This window comes from Notolabrus celidotus, chromosome 7 (genome assembly GCF_009762535.1).
Source record: "Notolabrus celidotus isolate fNotCel1 chromosome 7, fNotCel1.pri, whole genome shotgun sequence".
Lineage (NCBI taxonomy): Eukaryota > Metazoa > Chordata > Actinopteri > Labriformes > Labridae > Notolabrus > Notolabrus celidotus.
The window spans coordinates 36,421,940-36,446,007 of record NC_048278.1 but is presented as its reverse complement, the minus strand read 5'-3'; the positions used below and the strand labels follow the sequence as shown (position 1 = coordinate 36,446,007).

Here is a 24,068-nt window from a genome sequence, read left to right as displayed (position 1 = left end):
CTCCGGATCAGATACACAAGACTTCTATTTCTGCCGGATGCCGGAGCACGACGCATCAATCTCAACAGAGCAGATGGAGCGGGGACAGGAAGTCAGGTTTCACCAAAACAAAATGAAAACATCCGGTTCATCTTCAGAATAAAACACTCTGTGTTATCACCAGATCGTATTTCACTTAACTACAACAACAAACCAAAGTCATGATGAGCGGAGCCAGGCCTGGAGTCAACAGGTCAGAGGTTTTCAGAGGACCAGAAAGACAACATGGATGAGGAGAGGAGGAGGAGGAGAATCCTTGATTCAGTGGTTACAGCGGGAAAACCTCGGTCACATGACTCCAGCTGTCCAGCGGTCCCGCTCCATGCTGCGTTCTGAAAACACCACTGGTGGGTGTTGACGGACACGATGACATGGAGTCGGACCAATGTGGATCAGAGACGGACCGGACAAGTTTCTGGTGGAAGTCTGATGTAAAACGCATTGTCAGAGTATCCAGTCTGCTGTGAGCAGATCAAGTCTCCTCACATGGTCCTCTGTTCTCTCTGAGACTCCACTTGTTGAATTCCTTCAACATCATTTTGTTGAGTTTTCCTCAAACAGGAATAAATGATCAGGAAGCCGACTAGTTAAAATACATGAAGCATTACTGAACAGCTGATTTGTTCATTTACTTTGATATGGTGAAGACAGCTTCTCTCTTAAAGTTAAACATGAATGCAGTGCTTGTTGTGCTCATTTGGCTTTGACTGTGCTGTACACCGTAGCAGGATCTTCTTCGGCTTCTTGTCCTCTGGTTCTGATGGTGGAAAAAAACAAAGTGACAATGAAGATTAATCAGACAAGATAAAGTTATCAACATTTACGTTTCGTGATTAAAGTGAAAAAAGCATCTTTTATTTTGTGTTGATGATAGTGTTCCTGTGTGTGAAGAGTTCCTCACCTGTTGGCGGTGCTGGTACTGGCACATCTGACAGCAGCGTACTCAGAGAAGTCCTGCTCCTCCATGTGTCTGATGAGTCGAGCTGGTGTGATGTTGCTGTACAAGTTTGTCTGGTTTCTGGAGAAGTGGATGCTGGCGTACTGGAGCTCATTCTGCTCCTCCGGTTGTGCCTGATCAAGCTGACAAAATAACTTTGAGCTACATATTTTACATGAATAGGTCTTTTATTTTGATTTTAAAGGTGACATATCACGCTTTTTTCATCAATATATATTGGTCTAAGAGGTCCCCAAAACATGTCTTTAAAGTTTATGCTCAAAAAAACACTTTGAAATCAGATTTTGGTCTGCCTGAAAAGCCCTCTTCTTCAGTCCTCCTCAGAACACTCTGTTTTCTCTCTGACCACGCCCCCTCGAGAAGTGGATGTTCCTCGGCTCTCCAGCACGTTGATCTAATGTTTACATGTTGGCTGAATATACACGGCTGCTCAGAGATCACGTTACCTCAACCCTCTGAATCTGATCCAGAATCTGATCCTGATGGAGAGGCGCCTGAAGCAGGACCTTTGTGAAGGATTGGTCACAGATTTAGTGTTTCTTGTTGTTTTATTTGTCAGTATGTCTAGGTGTGTCTTGGTACACAGCTACGAAGATGTAGCTATGTGGCTATGCTAACTAGCGCTAGCACTTATCCATGATAAATAAAAATCATCCACTAGATCTTCAAATCTGCAGACGTGGGGAGTAAAACGGACCTCTGCCAGAAAGGCAGCAGGACCTTTTCTGAAGGATTGGTCACAGATTCTGTGTTACTTGTTGTTTGATTTGCCAGTATGTAGACGTGTGTCTTGGTACACAGCTACAGCTGCAGCTACGACATGTAGCTATGCTAACTAGCGCTAGCACTTATCCATGATAAATAAAAATCATCCACTAGATCTTCAAATCTGCAGACGTAGGGAGTAAAACCGACCTTTGTGTTTATTAAGACAGCCTACAACTAGCATGCCTCCCTCCTAAGCTCCTTGTTAGCACACATTTGTGCAGGTAATGAAAAACAGAGGGGGGATTCAGTATTATTTTATACAGTCTATGGGCTGAACAAGCTCCAAACTCTGACTCCGTGACAGACCGGATATTGTTGTGACGTATGAAAAACACTGAAGTCTGAAACGGCTCGTTTCACACACATTTACAGAAAGGTGGAGAAATCAGAACAGGGGCAGAATGGATTTTTTTCATTCTCGGGGGGTTTGTAGACAGGGACACATATTTCAGGGAGAGAACCATTAAAAAGTCCATTTTGCATGATATGTCACCTTTAAGGTAATTGGCCAAATTTGCGGGAAAGTTGCGATGATTGTATAAAATTGCAAGGCCACGAAAAAATCGCGCTGATTGGTTGAATTTGCGTTGATAGTTGCGATCGCGAAATCGCAACTTCCTGGAGGGACTGAATAATGAAGCATTTTCCCAAAAAATAAACTAAACTAGCAAACCCGCTTTAAAAACTAATTGAAACTAAGCTGATATTGAAAACAAAAAGTCAAAACTAAATGAAAATAAAAACTAATGAAAAATGCAAAATTCTAACAACCTTGAGTCAGACTAACATACCTAGATTATGCTGTCAGGGATTGATTTGCTCGTGCATGCATAAAACTTCATACACCTAAACACTGTGCATGCTCCACAGTTCACTTGTCAGGCTTTGAGGTCAAGCAGCGTAGCGTTGAAGGAAGCCGAGTCGCAAGCAAAACCACAACAGAAGAAGTGCAGCTATTCAGCCTCACACTGACTTGTGGTTGATTGTTTTGGTAGTGACATTAGAGGTCAACTGGAGGCAGGTCTAGCTGAAAGGAGGCATATCGCCACCTACCGTAGCAGAGGTGGACATACTGCCAATGGGCAAAGAGAGTAATCCAATACATTTGATTAATCAAGCTATAACATGTTTGACGGAGCTGTCCATATTGATTTGTGAAAAAATCCTTTTTCTGAAACAACCAAGTCTCTTAATTGGTTCATATATTCATGCACTTTTCATTACTTTCAATCTATGCCGCTCATCAGCTTTCCTCCAGTGCTGCAGCGTTTTCCATGCCCCGTTAGATAACGTCTTCTACCCTCTATTTTTACAATTTCCATGCATTTAAAAGTGACTTAAACTTTCCTAGATTACTGATTTTGTCATTTAACTTGTTGGAGGTTTTAGCCGTCATTCCTTAAAGGTGACATATCACGCTTTTTTCATCAATATATATTGGTCTAAGAGGTCCCCAAAACATGTCTTTAAAGTTTATGCTCAAAAAAACACTTTGAAATCAGATTTTGGTCTGCCTGAAAAGTCCTTTTCTTCAGTCCTCCTCAGAACACTCTGTTTTCTCTCTGACCACGCCCCCTCAGGAAGTGGATGTGCCTCGGCTGTCCAGCACGTTGATCTAATGGTTACATGTTGGCTGAATATACACGGCTGCTCAGAGATCGCGTTACTTCAACCCTCTGAATCTGATCCTGACGGAGAGGCGCCTGTAGCAGGACCTTTCTGAACCATTGGTCACAGATTTAGTGTTTCTTGTTGTTTTATTTATCAGTATGTAGACGTGTGTCTTGGTACACAGCTACGAACATGTAGCTATGTGGCTATGCTAACTAGCACTAGCACTTATCCATGATAAATAAAAATCATCCACTAGATCTTCAAATCTGCAGACGTGGGGAGTAAAACCGACCTCTGCCAGAAAGGCAGCGGGACCTTTTCTGAAGGATTGGTCACAGATTTAGTGTTTCTTGTTGTTTTATTTGTCAGTATGTCGACGTGTGTCTTGGTACACAGCTATAGCTACAGCTACAGCTACAGCTACGAACATGTAGCTATGTGGCTATGCTAGTTAGCGCTAGCACTTATCCATGACAAATAAAAATCATCCACTAGATCTTCAAATCTGCAGACGTGGGGAGTAAAACCGACCTTTGTGTTTATTAAGACAGCCTACAACTAGCATGCCTCCCTCCTAAGCTCCTTGTTAGCACACATGTGTGCAGGTAATGAAAAACGGAGGAGGGATTCAGTATTATTTTATACAGTCTGTGGGCTGAACAAGCTCCGAGCTCTGACTCCGTGACAGACCGGATATTGTTGTTACGTAACAAAAACACGGAAGTCTGAAACGGCTGGTTTCACACACATTTACAGAAAGGTGGAGAAATCAGAACAGGGGCAGAATGGATTTTTTTCATTCTCGGGGGGTTTGTAGACAGGGACACATATTTCAGGTAGAGAACCATTAAAAAGTCAATTTTGCATGATATGTCACCTTTAGTCTTTATTAATCTCAGAAAATGACTCTTCCCCTCCAGTTCTGTTTATTTATTTTTTTAAATGGCCCTAATATGTCTGAACATGCTCATCATCAGTGCTGCTGGAACAGAGCGCAAAAGCAAAACTTAATTTTTGCACATGCCCACTGGTGCAACTTCTACAGATTCATGCTATCAGAATAAGAGCATATGAAACTTAATCTTACTGTGTCAGTTAACACGCAGACTTCAGAACAAATGAGACACTTCACTGACCGATCTTCGTTAACAGGACTCCATTCGCATTCTTCTCTCCATCTATAGAAGCGGGCAGGCTCGACACAACCTGATGCATTTAATGAAGTCTGACTAGAGGAGGGGGGCTGTGACTGCCAATTTTCACCGGATCCCTGTCTGAACTATTTCTGATCCGTCACGGCACTGGATCTGATAGGTTTATATTCTAGTCAATGTGTTAACTTCCACTGGATCCGCTCTGTTGCGTTCTGGCTGTGTATCTGATCCAGCAGGTCTGAGCCCTCCGGATCAGAGACACAAGACTTCTATTTTTGCCGGATGCCGGAGCATGACGCATCAATCTCAACAGAGCAGATGGAGGGGGACAGGAAGTCAGGTTTCACCAAAACAAAATGAAAACATCCGGTTAATTTTCTGAATAAAACACTCTGTGTTATCACCAGATCGTACTTCACTTAACTACAACAACAAACCAAAGTCATGATGAGCGGAGCCAGGCCTGGAGTCAACAGGTCAGAGGTTTTCAGAGGACCAGAAAGACAACATGGATGAGGAGAGGAGGAGGAGGAGAATCCTTGATTCAGTGATTACCGCTGGAAAACCTCGGTCACGTGACTCCAGCTGTCCGGCAGTCCTACTCCGCGTTGCAATCCGAAAACGCAGCAGGTGGGTGTTGACGGATGAGAAAGCATGGAGCGGATACAGATCTGGCGGAAGTCCTGGGTTAGACCCACCAGAGATAAAAACTCAAGGACCAGAGGAGGGGAAATTAGCCCCATCCCATCTGGCAATTCACACCCCACCTGTTTGTAACATCAGTGTGAATGAACAAAACAAGGTGGGGATTTCTTTTGTGCTATTAAAGGTTGACTTCCAGGGAGTGTGCAGTGACCCAGTGGCCTTCAACATTTGCACTTGCAAATTAAAGAAAAGTTTCTACCTTGTGCCTCCCAAAAGTGGACAAATGTTTCTTTATTTTATCAGTTGTCTTCATAATAAAGTTAACCTTTTCTCTGAGAGAAATTCAAGACAGAACTGAGACTCAAGTGCAGAGAGAAGCCCAGGAGGGCAGGGGTCATACACGTCAGTCAGCAAAGGCAGATAAATCTCTGCTAGAGGCCTGATCCACAAATTCAAAATCCAAAGATCCAAGCAAAGGTCAGAAAACAGTCAAAGGAACACAAGGGAAAAAAACAAGGCTGGAGCGCATGAACACACAAGGGTGACAATGACAGTATAGTAGAGGGTGGGTGAACGCACAGGGGTTTATATACAGGCCAGGTTAATTGCAAAAGAGGCACAGGTGTGTGTGGAAAAAGGCGTGAAACTGAGCAATGGCAGGAAGTAACACCAGGATGACAAAATAAAACAGGAAGTAACATTTACAGTTACGTTCTTACCTGCTCTGTGTCGTTCGGTCTCTCCTCTGCCACTGAAGATTCACTGACAGCTCTCTTTTTTTTTCTATTCACAAGAAGAATAAAAGAGTTCAATGCTTTAGGTATGAACAGCTGACTGTTATTGATTCTGTGAAACAGGGCTACTCACCTGATCCACAAGAAGACGAAAAGTGACAAAATGAGCAGGAGAACAACAGCGACTGATCCCGCAACAACCAGGAGTACCCCATCCCCTGAAAAAGTGATCACAGAAAACACGTCAGAGGTTTTTATTATCAGTCCTGCTCTACTGTGCTGTGACTGCTTAAGAAAGAGAGTGCAAGTTCAGCCAAACATTGGAGTGGCCAATAAAGCTTAAAGGTGAAATATAACACGCTTTTTGCATCAACATATATTGGTCTAAGAGGTCCCAAAACATGTCTTTAAAGTTTATGCTCAAAAAAACACTTTGAAATCAGATTTTGGTCTGCCTGAAAAGTCCTCTTCTTCAGTCCTCCTCAGAACAGTCTGTTTTCTCTCTGACCACGCCCCCTCAGGAAGTGGATGTGGCCTCGGCTCTCCAGCACGTTGATCTAATGTTTACATGTTGGCTGAATATACACGGCTGCTCACAGATTGCTTTACTTTAACCCTCTGAATCTGATCCAGAATCTGATCCTGACGGAGAGGCGCCTGCAGCAGGACCTTTCTGAAGGATTGGTCACAGATTTAGTGTTTCTTGTTGTTTTATTTATCAGTATGTAGACGTGTGTCTTGGTACACAGCTACGAACATGTAGCTATGTGGCTATGCTAACTAGCGCTAGCACTTATCCATGACAAATAAAAATCATCCACTAGATCTTCAAATCTGCAGACGTGGGGAGTCAAACCGACCTCTACCAGAAAGGCAGCAGGACCTTTTCTGAAGGATTGGTCACAGATTTAGTGTTTCTTGTTGTTTTATTTGTCAGTATGTCGACGTGTGTCTTGGTACACAGCTACAGCTACGACATGTAGCTATGTAGCTATGCTAACTATCTTATCTACTAGCACTTATCCATGATAAATAAAAATCCTCCACTAGATCTTCAAATCTGCAGACGTGGGGAGTAAAACCGACCTTTGTGTTTATTAAGACAGCCTACAACTAGCATGCCTCCCTCCTAAGCTCCTTGTTAGCACACATGTGTGCAGGGAATGAAAAACAGAGGAGGGGTTGAGTTGTATTTTATACAGTCTATGGGCTGAACAAGCTCCGAGCTCTGACTCCGTGACAGACCGGATATTGTTGTTACGTAACAAAAACACGGAAGTCTGAAACGGCTGGTTTCACACACATTTACAGAAAGGTGGAGAAATCAGAACAGGGGCAGAATGGATTCTTTTAATTCTCGGGGGGTTCGTAGACATGCCAGGGACACATATTTCAGGTAAAGAACCATTAAAAAGTCAATTTTGCATGATATGTCACCTTTAAACCTCCAGAGACTGATTGTTACCCAGGTTTATGTGTCAGGTACTTTATGTTTCTTTGTAGACTATCTACTTCTGTCTCTCACAAAATAACCTCAACAAACTCCAACTAATCCAGAATGCAGAAGCCAGACTCATAACCAGGTCCAGCAGGAGAGAACACATTACACCCATTTTAAAATCACTTCACTGGCTCCCAGTCTGTTTTAGAATTGATTTGAAAATGATGGTGTTGACTTTTAAAGCTCGTAGGGGGGTCAGCTCCAGACTACATTGCTGACCTCTTGACTCCCTACAAGCCATCATGTAACCTCAGATCCTCCGGTAGGTCTTTACTATCCATGCTCAAACAGAAAAACCAAGGGTGATTGAGCATTTTCTGTTCGTGCCCCTAAGCTGTGGAATGATACCAGGGAAGCTAACACACTGTCGTCTTTTAAGTCGCTTTTAAAAACTCAATATTTTAGACTTGCTTTTTATTGATTTTATGGTTTATTGCTTTGTTCCTTGTTTATTGCTTCTGCTGGATAATGACATGCTTTTAACTACTGCCTACTGCTTTTTAAAATTGTTTGTAAAGTGCTTTGTAATTTGTTTTGAAAGCCCTTTATAAATAAATTACAATTGTTATTATTATTATTATCTAAATAGCCCTTTTAAAAAAATATATTTCAAGCATAAACACAATTTAAAGCATTCAGAAGGACTTAATTTGTAAAACAGAACATCAAACTGCTGCAAGTTTGTCATGCTCTCGTCGGCCCTGCCTTGTTTCTATGTTATCAAAACGTATGACGTCATTGAATGTCTTTAGAGACATGGTGGCTGGAAATATTATATCTCAATCTAAAGGTTGGCGGTTCAATCCCAGCTCCTGCAGTCACATGTGGAAGTGTCCTTGGTTATAGTGACCTCAATATCATCCAAAACAACCAAAACAAATGTGTGTAAAATGTTGATATTTCTGATGTTATATACAGCTAAAACAGCCTGGGGTCAAATTGACCCCAAGGAACACTGATGTGTAATATTTTTTCAGGAAATTGGAACATATCAACATTTTGATTTTATGTTTTCCCAGTTGTCCCCATTAAATTAGGAAAAGTCCTGAAGTATGAAGCCAAAAATATGATGTTAGTCTTTCATTTAGAGACGTTAAACATTGAATGGGGTCCAATTGACCTCCAAGGATAATAGGAGGGTTAATGATACTTCTGAATCAGCTGTGTTTTACTCACATTTTACATCAATGGAGATGGATTCGGATGTTGCTTTCCCCAAACTGTTCTCAGCTTCACAGTAATACTGTCCAGAGTCAGAGGACTGGATGGCGCTGAAGACAAGCTGTGCTTCTGAACTGGAGAGGTGAAGGTCAGGGGTTCCATTCTTCTTGTACCAGGTGTAGTTAGCTGCTGGGTTAGCATCACTGCTACAGTTCAGAGTCACCGAACTGCCCACCTTTACCTCAGCAGAGGGACTCCCTGACACAGAGGGAGGATTTGGAGCATCTGGAGGATGAAAACACAAATATTTAAGAATCAAGCAAGCTGTATTGCCAAGTGAGCTGGCACACACAAGGAAGTTGACGTGGTGATTGGAAGACTGATACTTGACAACAAGACAGTAAGGACACAACAAGACAGTACAGACAATAAATATATAAACCTAAAATCTAATCTGCATGAAAACTAAAAGTAGGTGGAGCTTGATTGTCTTGTTTTGGGAACCACTTGGTGTCATTTTACATTAAAAACAAGTTTCACAGTTTGTTATGGATGCACTGCGTTAACACGCCCTCGTCATTATTCATGTGGTCAGGCATGTGCATCAGTGTCTGTGTGTGGTTTTGGGGATAGAAATCTGGATTACGAACACTTTTATGATATTTTAAACACCTGCTCTCATAGTTTCATTGATGTTCTTTGGATAGACCAGGAAGAAAAACATGCAGGTAACACGTCGATCAAGAAGTTGAACCCCTTATCAGTCCCTCCAGGAAGTTGCGATTTCGCGATCGCAACTATCAACGCAAATTCAACCAATCAGCGCGATTTTTTCGCGGCCCTGCAATTTTTTTAAATCAGCGCAACTTTCCCGCAAATTTGACCAATTACCTCCATCTCAGCCCCTGCACGTCATCGGTTTTGTCATCAATTTGACTTCCTTGGAACATAAACGTAAGTCCTCACTTGATCGGCACTTTTCAACAACAAAACACGCACAGAGAACGGGTGAAGAGAGGGGACAGCAGGCAGGACAAGTGACCATGACAACGTTGTTATTTATAGATTGAGGGGCTCAGTGTTAGCTTGGTCTCTACCTGCAGCAGGTGTGCTTTATGAACCAGCTCTCCTCACCTCCATGCATCTGTCTCATCTTCATTGATGATTTTTACCCCCCAGGTGTGCGTTAGTGACAAAGACACAACCGGGGGGACGTCTGTTTACTATTTGATGTTTGACGTTGTTGCCGTGGTTACCGTAAAAAGCTCTGCATCTACAGCTTGATTTAATCCAGTTTGGTGAAACATCAGACACATTCAGTAAGTTTTGATCAACTCCTCGTCATCAAAGATGCAGATTAATTTCAGAGTGCCGTGAACTGACTGTGCATCAGTCGCTGCGAGGTGCATTCAGGGACCGTCGTAAATGTGCAATACGGTCCTTTCATGGCATTTTTCTGTGAATCAAGAGTGGCCACATCAAGGAAGCTTTCTAAAAACAACTGTAATTTAGCGTATTTACTTGCCCCTGAGATGTTATTGGGGGAAAAAAGCAAAAAAAAAAAAATTGCAACTTTCACCGCAATTTTTTCAAAAAGCTGTCGCAAATTCAGGCTTTTTGGGGACGCAACAATCACAAAAAAATCCTGCGAAATCCTGGAGGGACTGCCTTATGTGTCTTGAACATAGACTGTAAAATAAATGGACGTAGTATCCGTGACGTCATCCTTTTTTGACGGCAAAACTTGTACAATATCTTTGAAAATACTGAGTTATAGAAAATTTCACGCCCTGTACAGTGTGTGCCGAGCTATTAAACACATCGTCTTCTTTGAATGGGTGTAAGTAAGTAAGTAAGTAAGTAAGTAAGTACATTTTATTTAGTATAGCACCTTTCACAGAATAAAATCACAAAGTGCATGTGTGTGTGTGGTTTCCGGTGTTTCTTCAGCCAGCCTCTAGTGGAGACTCAAGGAACTGCAGTTTTTAACTCTTCCACATGGGCTTCATATTTTAAGACCGGAGGTTGCCGCTTGCTCTGAACTGAAATAAAGGGTCATCATGGCAGCTAATTAAAATCCCCAAAGCAAATCTAAACTAGAGATGAGTTCATCAAGATCTCTGACAACCTGCATGAATGTTTTATAATCTAACTATGATGATGATGATGATGATGACTTGTGTTCTCTGTTATCCAAGCTTGTTTTTGTGATTAAGAACATAAACTGAGACATTTAAGATTCTGTGACGGTACAGATCATCAGTTTAAAGCTCCATCAAAGGGTGTCATGGTGTCGTGTCAGAGGAAGACTGAACCTAAACTCACACACTGAAGGAGACGGGCACTTCTCGTATCCTCGTACAGCACAGGAATATCTGTCTGCGTGAAGAACCAGGCCTGGTGAATGATATTGTGAGTTTTCTTGTTTAATTCTCGTTCCATTCTTGAACCAGATGAAGGCAGTGTCGGCAGGAGAGCTGCTGAGACACTTGAGCTGCAAACCTGAATTTTTCGTTCCAATCACCACCTCCAGATCTAAAATGTGTGGAAATGTCAGTTATTTACATTGATATCAAAAAGGTGAACTCAAAAACACATGTTGAAATGATCCATTGATAACTTTACCTGGGATGTACAGTTTGACTCCAGGTCGACCAAAGTATTTGTTAGATTTTGTTATTATTCTGAACATGTACTGATCTGCGTCGCTCTCTCTCAGGTCTGTGATCCTCAGAGTACATCTATTCTCCTCACAGGTGTTCTTCACACGACCTGAATACTGTGAGGATGTTTCAATGTCTTGACTTAAAGTTTCTCTGTTAGCAAACCAGAATGTTTTTGAAAGTTCTTCCTCTCCTCCTGCTATTCTTCCAGGGTATGTGAAGGTGCAGTTTATCTTCACAGTTGATCCTTTTGAGGCACAGATCTGAAGATGAGAGTAAGTCACTCCAAAGCCATTCTGACCCTGAACCACTGTAACACAGAGCACATCAGGAAACACAGTCAACCTTTTTAAAAATAGTCACGTGTTAACCCTATAACATATCATATTTGATACATCAGTTTTTGAGACCTCTACATCATCAGTGTGTTACATTTTTTCTGAAAAAACCTGATGTACAGACATGGCCAAAAGTTTTGAGAATGACACAACTATTAATTTTCACAAAGTCTGCTGTTTCAGTTTTTATAATGGCAATTTGCATATACTCCAGAATGTTATGAGGAGTGATCAGCTCAACTGCAATTAATTGCAAAGTCCCTCTTTGCCTTGAAAATGAACTTTATCACCAAAAACACATTTCCACTGCATTTCAGCCCTGCCACAAAAGGACCAGCTAACATCATTTCAATGACACACAGGTGTAACACACATTAACACAGGTGTGGGTGTTGATGAGGACAAGGCTGGCGATCAATCTGTCATGATTGAGTGACTGGACACTTTAAAAGGAAGATGGTGCATGACACCATTGTTCCTCATCTGTTAGCCATGGTTACCTGCAAGGAAACACGTGCAGCCATCATTGCATTGCACAAAAAGGGCCTAACAGGGACGTTTATAGCAGCGAGTAAGATTGCACCTCAGTCAACCGTCTATCGAATTATCAAGAACTTCAAGGAGAGAGGTTCAATTGTTGCCAAACAGGCTCCAGGGCGCCCAAGAAAGTCCAGCAAGCGCCAGGACCGTCTCCTGAAGGTGTTACAGCTGCGGGATCGGGCCACCACCAGTGCAGAGCTTGCTCAGGAATGGCAGCAGGCAGGTGTGAGTGCATCTGCACGCACAGTGAGGCGAAGACTTTTGGAGGAAGGCCTGGTGTCAAGGAGGGCAGCAAAGAAGCCACTTCTCTCCAGTAAAAACATCAGGGACAGACTGATATTCTGCAGAAGGTACAGGGACTGGACTGCTGAGGACTGGGGTAAAGTCATGTTCTCTGATCAATCCCCTTTCCGATTGTTTGGGGCATCTGGAGGAAGGCTTGTTCGGAGAAGACGAGGTGAGCGCTGCCATCAGTCCTGTCTCTTGCCAACAGTGAAGCATCCTGAGACCATTCATGTGTGGGGTTGCTTTTCGGTCAAGGGAGTGGGCTCTCTCACAATCTTGCCTAAAAACACAGCCATGAATAAAGAATGGTACCAGAACGTCCTCCGAGAGCAACTTCTCCCAACCATCCAAGGGCAGTTTGGTGATGAAGAATGCCTTTTCCAGCATGATGGAGCACCTTGCCATAAAGCAAAAGTCATAACAAAATGGCTCGGGGAACAAAACATTAAGATTTTGGGCCCTTGGCCAGGAAACTCCCCAGATCTTAATCCCATTGAGAACTTGTGGTCAATCCTCAAGAGGCGGGTGGACAATCAAAAACCCACAAATTCTGACAAACTCCAAGCATTGATTATGCAAGAATGGACTGCCATCAGTCAGGATTTGGTCCAGAAGTTGATTGACAGCATGCCAGGGAGAATTGCAGAGGTCTAGAAAAAGAAGGGTCAACACTGCAAATATTGACTTATTGCATGAATTCTGTGTAATTCTCAATAAAAGCTTTTGATACTTATGAAATGCTTCTAATTGTATTTCATTATACCATAGAAACATCTGACAAAAACACCTAAAAACCCTGAAGCAGCAGACTTTTGGCCATGTCTGTATACAATCAGATACATGCAGTGCACGGATAATCCACCAGGTGTGAGTGATTCATGCACCAGAAGGACGTCACTTGAGACATCCAAAATGTCAGCTGTGGATCAGAGACCCACTCGAGGTTTTTCAGGGATATTTTTACCAATTTTGAAAAAGTTTGGATGAAAAAACTTTCAAATTGTTTTTGAAATTTCAAGAGGAATAGTTACTGGATTGATGCAATGTAAAACTAATTAATATTTCATTACTTTATTTATAGTCAAATTGTGTTGAAAATGTGTGCGTCAAAATTGATACAACAGGTATTTATTTTCAGACCTCTCAATCATCATTTTATTACATTTCATACATTATGCATTCCATAAAGTAACATACAGTCTTTTTGTTATTTAAGAACATGTTTAAATTACATAATTAGGTATATTTAGAGTATAAATTGAGATATTCATAGCCTATATTGTATTTTTATATATGCAACCTGCTGTATCATGATGATTGATGACTGTAGTTGAATGTTACCATGGCTCCCTAGTAAATAATTGTCTTTTGCTCATTGAATTCCACTAAAAATTGAACAATTCAGAGAAGAAATATACAATAAATTAGTTTTTTGTGCTACAAAATATGTATGATGTTGTCGTGCAATATGGAAAAAAAATCATTTCTAGGTTTGAAAGGAAACATTTGAAGGAAACTCAAAGTTTAAAGGCTAAAAATGTTCATTTGTATGTTTTAGTTTTTTGTTTTTAAAAAGAAGAAACTTTGAGCAAAAAAAATTGCACCAAAATGCCGCATGTATCAAATATGACATTGCCCTTGCAGCAGGTGATTCTCATATCCATCTATATGCAGATGACACAATTATTTATACATCTAGTTCCTCCCTGACCACAGCACTGTCCGCATTACAGGCCAGTTTCCTTAGTGTCCAACACGCTCTCATGAGGCTCCATTTGGTTTTAAATTCCAATAAAACTAAATGTATGGTTTTTAACAAAAACATGCCATTGCCCAACAGCCCCCTCAAAATCTCCTCCCTGGATGGGTCGGAGATTGAGTTTGTTGACAGTTACAAATACCTAGGGATCTGGCTTGACTGCAAACTTTCTTTCGAAGCACACATCAACACACTACTCACTAAGGTCAAATCCCGCATTAGTTTTCTTTATTGCAACAAATCCTCCTTCACACACTCTGCTAAACAGCTTCTGGTTCAGATGACAGTCCTCCCTATTCTTGATTACGGTGACATAGTCTACAGGTCCGCTTCCAACACCCTCCTTCACAAATTGGATGTCATTTACCACGCTGCTATCCGTTTTGTCACTGGAGCCCCATTCACCACTCACCACTGTCACCTGCACTCTCAGCTGAACTGGCCTTCACTCCACTCTCGCAGACAAACACACTGGTTTCCATTCATTTACAAATCCCTCACTGGTAAAACCCCGTTATATCTACAGTCACTAATCCAACTTCACAGCACAAACCGGAGCCTGCGCTCAAGTAGCCTTATCAAACTCATCCCACCCAAAGCCCGGACCTCCTTTGGTCGCACCTCCTTCCAGTTTTCCGCTGCAAATAACTGGAATCACCTTCAACAATCCCTAAAGCTGACCTCTCTCATTCCACTCGCCACTTTCAAAAAACTAATACACCCCATAACTCAACATCACTACACTTGCTTTTAAATTGCTTTTAAGTTGTTCACTGCTGTCATATTTTTGTATTGTATTGTTCTGTCTCTAGGTTTCTATGTATGTCCTCTCTGTTTCTTGTTTTGTCTTTTATTTATTGTCATGCCACCTGTGTTGCCTCCTCGCCCAGGTCGTTATTGCAAATGAGAATTGGTTCTCAATTAACTCACCTGGTTAAATAAAAGTTAAAGGTGACATATCATGCAAAATGGACTTTTTAATGGTTCTCTACCTGAAATATGTGTCCCTGTCTACAAACCCCCCGAGAATGAAAAGAATCCATTCTGCCCCTGTTCTGATTTCTCCACCTTTCTGTAAATGTGTGTGAAACCAGCCGTTTCAGACTTCTGTGTTTTTGTTACGTAACAACAATATCCGGTCTGTCACGGAGTCAGAGCTTAGAGCTTGTTCAGCCCATAGACTGTATAAAATACAACTCAATCCCTCCTCCGTTTTTCATTACCTGCACAAATGTGTGCTAACAAGGAGCTTAGGAGGGAGGCATGCTAGTTGTAGGCTGTCTTAATAAACACAAATGTGGGTTTTACTCCCCACGTCTGCAGATTTGAAGATCTAGTGGATGATTTTTATTTATCATGGATAAGTGCTAGCCATAGTTAGCATAGCCACATAGCTACATGTTCATAGCTGTAGCTGTAGCTGTGTACCAAGACACACGTCGACATACTGACAAATAAAACAAGAAACACAGAATCTGTGACCAATCCTTCAGAAAGGTCCTGCTGCCTTTCTGGCAGAGGTCGGTTTGACTCCCCACGTCTGCAGACTTGAAGATCTAGTGGATGATTTTTATTTGTCATGGATAAGTGCTAGCGCTAGTTAGCATAGCCACATAGCTACATGTTCATAGCTGTAGCTGTAGCTGTAGCTGTACCAAGACACACGTCGACATACTGATAAATAAAACAACGAGAAACACTAAATCTGTGACCAATGGTTCAGAAAGGTCCTGCTGCAGGCGCCTCTCCATCAGGATCAGATTCTGGATCAGATTCAGAGGGTTGAAGTAACGCGATCTCTCAGCAGCCGTGTATATTCAGCCAACATGTAAACATTAGATCAACGTGCTGGAGAGCCGAGGCACATCCACTTCCTGAGGGGGCGTGGTCAGAGGGAAAACAGACTGTTCTGAGCAGGACTGAAGAAGAGGGTTTTTCAGGCAGACCAAAATCTGATTTCAAAGTGTTTTTTTGAGCATAAACTTTAAAGACATGTTTTGGGGACCTCTTAGACCAATATATGTTGATGAAAAAAGTGTGATATGTCACCTTTAAATAAAATAAAATAATGACACAAATTAAAACTCATATATGAAAAATGCTATTCAATTTCTTGATTAAAATCAGATCAGATCAGTTATGTGCAAAACGAAGAGGGAAGTTCCCTGAGTGCTTTTTACAGCTCATCTGATTGTGCACTGAGGCAGGAAGTCATGCAGTCTGAAGTAGCAAACATTCATGAATCTCACCTTATATGCAGTTTACTTACCTAAATAAGAGAAGCATTGATTATTAGAGAGTGCTTCATTTCTTAGAGAGCTCAACCTGTGGTAAGTTTGCTGCTGTGTGAATTGTGACTACCAAAAGCCGCGTTAGTAACACTGAGGTGTGGGGAAACCTGTAAAGCGGCTGTTGCGATACAGAGGAGATAAAAGGCGTCACCGCAATGTGGAAATATCACACCCACAAAAGGAACTGTGAAAGTTTGGTGCGTAGTGTGCAATGATAAAGGAGAAGTTGAGACAGCGTCTGTGTGGGACTCAAGTATCGATTCAAAAAAAAGGTAGCACGCGATCAAATATCTGCAGGTTTAAAACTCAATTTCCACTGAGAAATCTGCTGTTTCTGCAACCGGGGTCAGCTTCGAAGCAAAAGTGAACACAGGTAGATAAAAATCACAATATTTACTTCATGTGAAAGTGATTATTAAACATACTTTATGAAATGTGAGGAGTAAAAGAAGGCAAACCAAAGTAAAATCTTGCTTTTATCGAGTAAAACTGATACAAGCTATGAAAATAAAGAAAAAGGATGAGGATTAAAAGGCAGGAAGTCATGAAAAAGTAATAACTTGTTGAATTTGTGTGAAGATCATTTAAAAAAACATCTGATAATTAAACTGTAGATGTGAAATACCTGACACAGAGAGCAGGAGGACGATAAATCCACACACAGCTGCAGAAGTTAAACTCATCCCTGCTCCTCTCTTCTTCCTGCACAGCCTAAGAGACAATACAACAAGTCAGATGATGAATAACAAACACACAGAAGTGAAAAAGCTTGAAACATATCAATAAATTACTGAGCTTACTCTGGTGAAGGATGTCGTCCTCAAAGCTGCTGCCTCTCCTCTGCAGTCGCTGAGCAGAGTGATGATTTCAGGTAATTGAGGAACGACTGTTTCCTTCCTCTTTCAGTGACTAACACAGGATGAGCCAAACCCACATCACACTAAAGTGGTGGGGTTTTTTTTTTACACCCCAGAGAGAATAAGACATAAGCGTTACACATTGTTGGTTCCAAACCTTGCGTGGATGCATCATTTGACACGTGTTTAATTTTGAAGGATTAAGTTTATATTACAATTACGCCAGCAGGAGTCCAGAGAAACCTTTTGCAGGAGACTTAGATTTAAAAAGTGGCATCATCAGCATAGCATTTCATTTATGTTTCAGGAATCATATAAAAACGTGTTTGCTGATGATGCAATGATGATAAAGGGAATCAAATAGACAAGTCACTCACTGTTCTTTTGATATTTTATCCAACTGAAAGAAAGATTCCTTTATTTCTGTAAAGTCAGATGTCCTGTACAGATCGTCTCCATGTGTGCACCGAGTCAGGATGTCACTCAGGCTGCACGCGTGATGAAGGAACAGGGGTGCATTAGAGCTGAGAACCACAAGTGAATTTAAACAGGAAGTTAAATGACTTGCTGTTTTGCTCTCGTTTTGACTCTTCTCTTTTCACTTTGCGGTCAGGTCGCTGCTATTTGTAGAGTAATGCAGAATAGAGAAGTGAGAAACTGAAATGCAAGTAAAAAAGAACAAAGAATCACATCTCTGGTAGGCATTGATACGCAATGAAACGAAGAGGTTCCTGTTGCTTTCTTTGTTTTTTGTACTTTGGATAAAACCAGTAAAAAAATAAAAGAACTAACTGGAGGAAGGAACAGAAACGCTTGGATTAAAAAAGAGAAGAAAGCCTATTTTGTATTTTGAGTTACATGATCCTTTAAAGCAGAGAATAAGTGGAGCACTCAGACTGGTGAAGCCTGATTGCGACACTTAAACATCACCGCTAGAGGACAGTGAAACATAGAGAGACTGAAATAGATTTTTAGCCTCAATCACTGACTGTTGAGTTGAATTTAAAAGAATACATTTAATTCATTTTGCACACCAGTATTCCTAAGATTTCCCCAGCAGTCCTTTACTTCCAGAAAACAGTGTGGAAGCACAAATATGACATTAAAGAATGATTCATTCAGCTTCCTGTGTCTGTTTGGAACAAACTTTATTAGCTGGTGGTGGTGAAGAAGCAGAAGCAGAAGCAGAAGAAGAAGAAGAAGAAGAAGGAGAAGAAGAAGAAGAAGAAGAAGAAGAAGAAGAAGAAGCTGGTCAGGATGTTATAAAGTATTAATGATGTAACGTTTCAATGTCCTGTGAATAGATAATAATAATAATATTATTAATAATGAACAGGATCAGATACAGTGCAGCGAAGAGGTGCATGTAGAGTGAATATAACAGTTTAAAAAGATGTGTTTTGAGATACATTTTGAAAATGGTAAGAGAGATCCAGACTGACTGAAGGCTCTGGACCCCATGGTGGTCAAGCAGGCAGGTGATGTAGTGTAGAAGAAGAAGACCTGAGAGCGCGGCGGGTGTGTTGATGTGGGGAAGTTCAGAGAGGTATGGACGAGCCAGGTTATGGAGGGCCTTAAAGGTGAGCGGCAGGATCTTGAAATTGATGCAAGTTTTGACCAGGAGCCAGAGAAGCTGCTGAAGGACGTCAGGGTTCTGGTGATGATGAGAGCTGCAGAGTTCTGGACCAGTTGGAGTTTCTGGATGGATTTGAGAGGGAGACCAGAGAGGAGGTAACTACACTTACCAGGGTGTGAATGAGAACGGCGGTACTGTTGGGTGTGAAGGGACGGGCGGAGGCGGTTGATGTTGCGTTTCACTAGCAAGGACCACACCAACAACAGAATGAGATTTGGAAGATAGTTTATTGATTACGGATTATTGTATTGATCGGCTAGGAATCTAGGAGTCCTATTTGATCAAGATTTATCCTTCAACTCCCAAATTCAGCAAATCTCAAAGTCAGCCTATTTTCACTTGCGCAATATTTCTAAAATTAGACACTTCCTATCTCAGAGCGACGCAGGAAAAACGAGTCCATGCATTTGTTACCTCCAGGTTAGATTACTGTAACTCCCTCTTATCAGGCTGCCCCAATAAGTCTCTAAAGATTCTTCAGCTAGTTCAAAACGCCGCAGCTCGAGTATTGACTAGAACTAGGAAGAGGGAGCACATCTCTCCAGTGTTAGCTTCTCTACACTGACTCCCAATAAAATGTAGAATAGAATTTAAAATCCTTCTTTTAACCTACAAAGCCCTTAAAAATCAGGCACCCTCGTATCTTAAAGAGCACTATGCTCCCAACATGCAGGCTTGCTAGTTGTACCTCAAATCTCTAAAAGTAGTATGGGAGGTAGAGCCTTCAGTTATCAGGCCCCTCTCCTTTGGAATCATCTACCAGTCAGGGTCCGGGAGGCAGACACCCTCTCCACTTTTAAGAGTAGGCTTCAAACTTTCCTTTTTGACCTCCTATGTTTGTAAAAGCGTCTTGAGATAACGTTTGTTGTGATTTGGCGCTATACAAATAAAGATTGATTGATGATTGATTGATTGATATATTTTTTGTTCTGGAGCACAAGATAGAGGGGATCCCTGATTGCCATTATTCTGCTCTGCATGTAGCCTCTGTGGATGAGGAGGTGTTCTCTTGGACTATCAACAGGTCTTTGTTAACAGTTGTGCGTCTGGTTCCTGTGCTGCTGAAAACTTGACCCCATCCTCGCTCTCCACACCGAGCCCTGCATCTGAAACAAACCAACAAAAACTAATGTTAAAGCTGGAACTGTGATTAGGAATCTGAACTCAGTCTGTTGTCTTCAGTGCAGGAGGCTCTCACCTCTCTGGACTTCACACCAGGTCTTCCTGCTCCTCTGCGTCTTCCCTCTGTGCTGCAGGGACGGCTGAGACGTCCTCATACCCAGAACCAGAGTCAAGCTGATGACAGACGATGAGGTTTATTTCAAAATAATTAAAAGGACTTTTCTATGTTGATGTTTTGTTTAGAAAAAAAAACATTCTGTGGATCTACTTGTTGCATTTTCTACTTTAAATCATGACATATGCTGCCTTCAAATAGAATTCGTGAAGTGCTGTGAATGAGTGATTTGGCGTTCTAGTGGTACATGAAGGCCAAAAGTCCAATCATTGTCTTCCTTCTTTTATAAGTGGAAATGCTAATATTACTGTTTCCGCAAGTGCTGAAATGCCATGCGGAGGAACAACTAACTTTAAAGGTGACATATCACGCTTTTTTCATCAATATATATTGGTCTAAGAGGTCCCCAAAACATGTTTTTAAAGTTTATGCTCAAAAAAACACTTTGAAATCAGATTTTGGCATGCCTGAAGAACCCTCTTCTTCAGTCCTCCTCAGAACACTCTGTTTTCCCTCTGACCACGCCCCCTCAGGAAGTGGATGTGGCCTCAGCTCTCCAGCACGTTGATCTAATGTTTACATGTTGGCTGAATATACACGGCTGCTAGCAGACCACGCTACTTCAACCCTCTGAATCTGATCCTGACGGAGAGGCGCCTGTAGCAGGACCTTTCTGAACCATTGGTCACAGATTTAGTGTTTCTTGTTGTTTTATTTATCAGTATGTAGACGTGTGTCTTGGTACACAGCTACGAACATGTAGCTATGCTAACTAGCGCTAGCACTTATCCATGATAAATAAAAATCATCCACTAGATCTTCAAATCTGCAGACGTGGGGAGTAAAACCGACCTTTGTGTTTATTAAGACAGCCTACAACTAGCATGCCTCCCTCCTAAGCTCCTTGTTAGCACACGTGTGCAGGGAATGAAAAACAGAGGAGGGGTTGAGTTGTATTTTATACAGTCTATGGGCTGAACAAGCTCCGAGCTCTGACTCCGTGACAGACCGGATATTGTTGTTACGTAACAAAAACCCGGAAGTCTGAAACGGCTCATTTCAGCACACATTTACAGAAAGGTGGAGAAATCAGAACAGGGGCAGAATGGATTTTTTTCATTCTCGGGGGGTTTGTAGACAGGGACACATATTTCAGGTAGAGAACCATTAAAAAGTCGATTTTGCATGATATGTCACCTTTTAGATCTAGACATAGACTGTATAAAATATGGATGTAGTATCCGTGACGTCACCCATCTGTTTCTGAAGTGCTGTTTTGAGGCCGATCATCGGCGGAAGCCATATTGCTGCTGTCGTAAAGAGGCGGGCTTTGAGCCTCCTTGCCAACAGCTGCAGTGTTCCCACCTGTCAATCAAGTCAGCTGTGCCTCTCATTGGAAGACTCGTAATCTCAATAGCTTTGAAATTGCCGCATTGGGGGCGGCAGTAGCTCAGTCCATAGGGACTTGGCTTGGGAACCGAAGGGTCGCCGGCTCAAGTCCCAGCATGGACAAAGTTTGGCAAGTGGACTGGTGGCTGGAGAGGTGCTGGTTCACTTGCCTGAAGTGCCCTTGAGCAAGGCACCGAACCCCCAACTGCTTGGGGTGTGCTGGTTGATGGCAGCATCCTCACTCTGACATCTCTCCCAAAGTGCATGCAGTGACTGTATGTATATATACCAAAAAACTGTGTGTGTATCATGACCGAAAAACAACACGAGTGAAAAAATTGAATTTCCCCCCTGGGGATTAATAAAGTACATTTCTTTCTTTCTAAAAAAATTCACCCCCCGTTAGGGGTGACCCCAAATAGTCGAATATTGGACGATTCGTTCTAACCTTAGCATTAGTCGACTGCCAATCTCATAGTCGAATATTTGCATATGAAATGTGGATCATTTCATTCAAACCATGGGGGTGCCTAATGTCTAATTTTATTATTTTCCTGTTTCCTGTAAAAATAGTGTCTCATATATCCTATTTTGATATAAATATAGACTTATTTAATGTAATTCTGAGAACAGCTCTTGAAGTGTTAAATCTCCTTAAAGGGGTAATTAAATCTCCCCTGGTAATTAAAGGTGGACTCTCCCATTTAGCAGGGAGCTGTGGAGCAGACGTACCTCAGCTGGTCTTTAAATCTTTCTACGTTCATGGCAGCTCAAAATGTCAGGAAATAAAACTTCAGATGATCCTAAAAAATAGTGATGAAGATGAGGAGCAGCTTCATGAAGAGGGCTGTGAGATGAAGGATTAACGGACCACACAAAAGCTGTACGGGGCCAAATGTATGAGGAGGGATACCCAAAGCTGTCTGAAGCCTCAAAAACAATCCACAGCATCCCATCCACCTCCACACCATCAGAGAGGATATTCTCAAAGACAGGATTTACAGTCAACAAAGACAGGAGCGCACTTCTGCCCGTACACACGATGGGTTTCCTCACGTACAGTTTGAAAAGACTCAAGCGGACAAAGACGAGATGAAAGACTGTTTTAAAAGGTTCTGTTAAGAGATTTAAAAACCCTTTAGCTGGTTCAGGTTTGATTATGAACATTATACAAATGTTTAGCCTGAAGTTGGACAAACTACCCTCTGCAGTGCTGCTCTCTGCTGTGTGAACACTGTTTAAATATCTCCTGGTTCCTTCTTCTATAACGGCGCGTTGTTCCATGTTTAACAGATGGTGGCCTTATTTGAGTTTTCTCTCCTTCATCACCTCGTTGTTTTTGCAATATAGATTTAAAAAATCTAAGTTTTATACTTATAATATTCTGTTGTCCCTTTTACTTTAAGCTACGAGTCTCTTTATTGTAAATGGTTATGCGTAATATTGTCATATCATGCCGACTTTGGGTCAATAAGGAAAAACAACAAGCATTCGACTATTAGTCGACTATGGGCAAAATCTGATGAATCAGATTCGACTAAGCAAATCCTCAGTCGGGCTCACCCCTACCCCCGTACAGTGTGTGCCGATGGAGAAATGAGCTATCCAGACTACACTAGTTTTTTGTACCAGGCTGTAAACATGTTTATTTCTGCTGTACAGATCGGCTTTTTTGAATTTGTGTGTATGTGGTTTCCAGTACTTCTGAAGCCAGACTCAAGCGGATTCTTACAATGAACTGCAGTTTTCAGCACTTCCGCATTGGACTCATATTTTTAGACCGGAGGTTGCCGCTTGGATCTAGATTACCACTTGCCATGACTCATCTTGGTCCCGTACGTTGCTAGCGTTGATCAAACCGTGTTGTACAAGCTGCGGTGTCGCTAATGTTAGCTAATTTTGCTCCTCTAACTACAGACCCCATCAGTTACAAAATAACGTAATGTATCTGTGTCAAACTGGAGTCCATGGGCTCCAACATCATATGGCCATTTCTCGTGATCACGTTAAACACAAGCCCATTTGAAGGCACCGATGTGTTAAATCTTTCAACGCCTCTGTAGAAAGGTTTAGTCAGTCAGGCCTCTCTCTCTCTCTCTCTCTCTCTCTCTCTCTCTCTCTCTCTCTCTCTGTCTCTCTCTCTCTCTCTCTCACCTCTATCACCTCCACACGTTCATTCGGTTCACAGGTGGAGCTCAGAGTTTTCTTCTTCCTGGATTAAATCCAAAGGCAATAAATCAAAATTTAAAAATGAAGAGCACAGATTTAAAACTAGAAACTGAGATGATTGATCTGATGGATTGTCATGGTTTTACCTGCTCCACAGAGTCAAGAGAAGCAGAGGAATCAGCATCAGGACAGACAGAGTCAACCTGATGATGTTCATTATTAATGTTGATTCATCTAGAATTAAAGAGAGATATTTGAGACACTTTACTGGTAGGATAAGATAAATCACTTTGACATTTAAGGATGATAATTGTTAGTCATTAGTTCAGA

The 24,068-nt window shown here is 41.7% G+C and overlaps 1 protein-coding gene and 1 long non-coding RNA gene across 2 annotated transcripts; both read right to left on the bottom strand.

Moving 5' to 3' along the window:
• Positions 1-318: 318 nt before the first annotated feature.
• Positions 319-18,768, bottom strand: LOC117815605 (junctional adhesion molecule A-like). Its single transcript, XM_034687414.1, has 8 exons — positions 18,750-18,768; positions 11,200-11,547; positions 10,900-11,109; positions 8,590-8,859; positions 6,046-6,130; positions 5,898-5,961; positions 941-1,119; positions 319-796 (listed from the first exon to the last, which is right to left on the bottom strand). Exons 1-8 carry the CDS (start codon positions 18,766-18,768, stop codon positions 733-735), a joined length of 1,239 nt encoding a protein of 412 aa, XP_034543305.1. The 3' UTR covers positions 319-732.
• A 1,187-nt stretch (positions 18,769-19,955) lies between these two features.
• LOC117815951 lies at positions 19,956-23,974 on the bottom strand. The gene is made up of 4 exons (XR_004631875.1): positions 23,885-23,974; positions 23,724-23,781; positions 20,142-20,239; positions 19,956-20,049 (listed from the first exon to the last, which is right to left on the bottom strand). It is a non-coding gene; the product is annotated as an uncharacterized LOC117815951 (long non-coding RNA).
• Between the last annotated feature and the right edge of the window lie 94 nt (positions 23,975-24,068).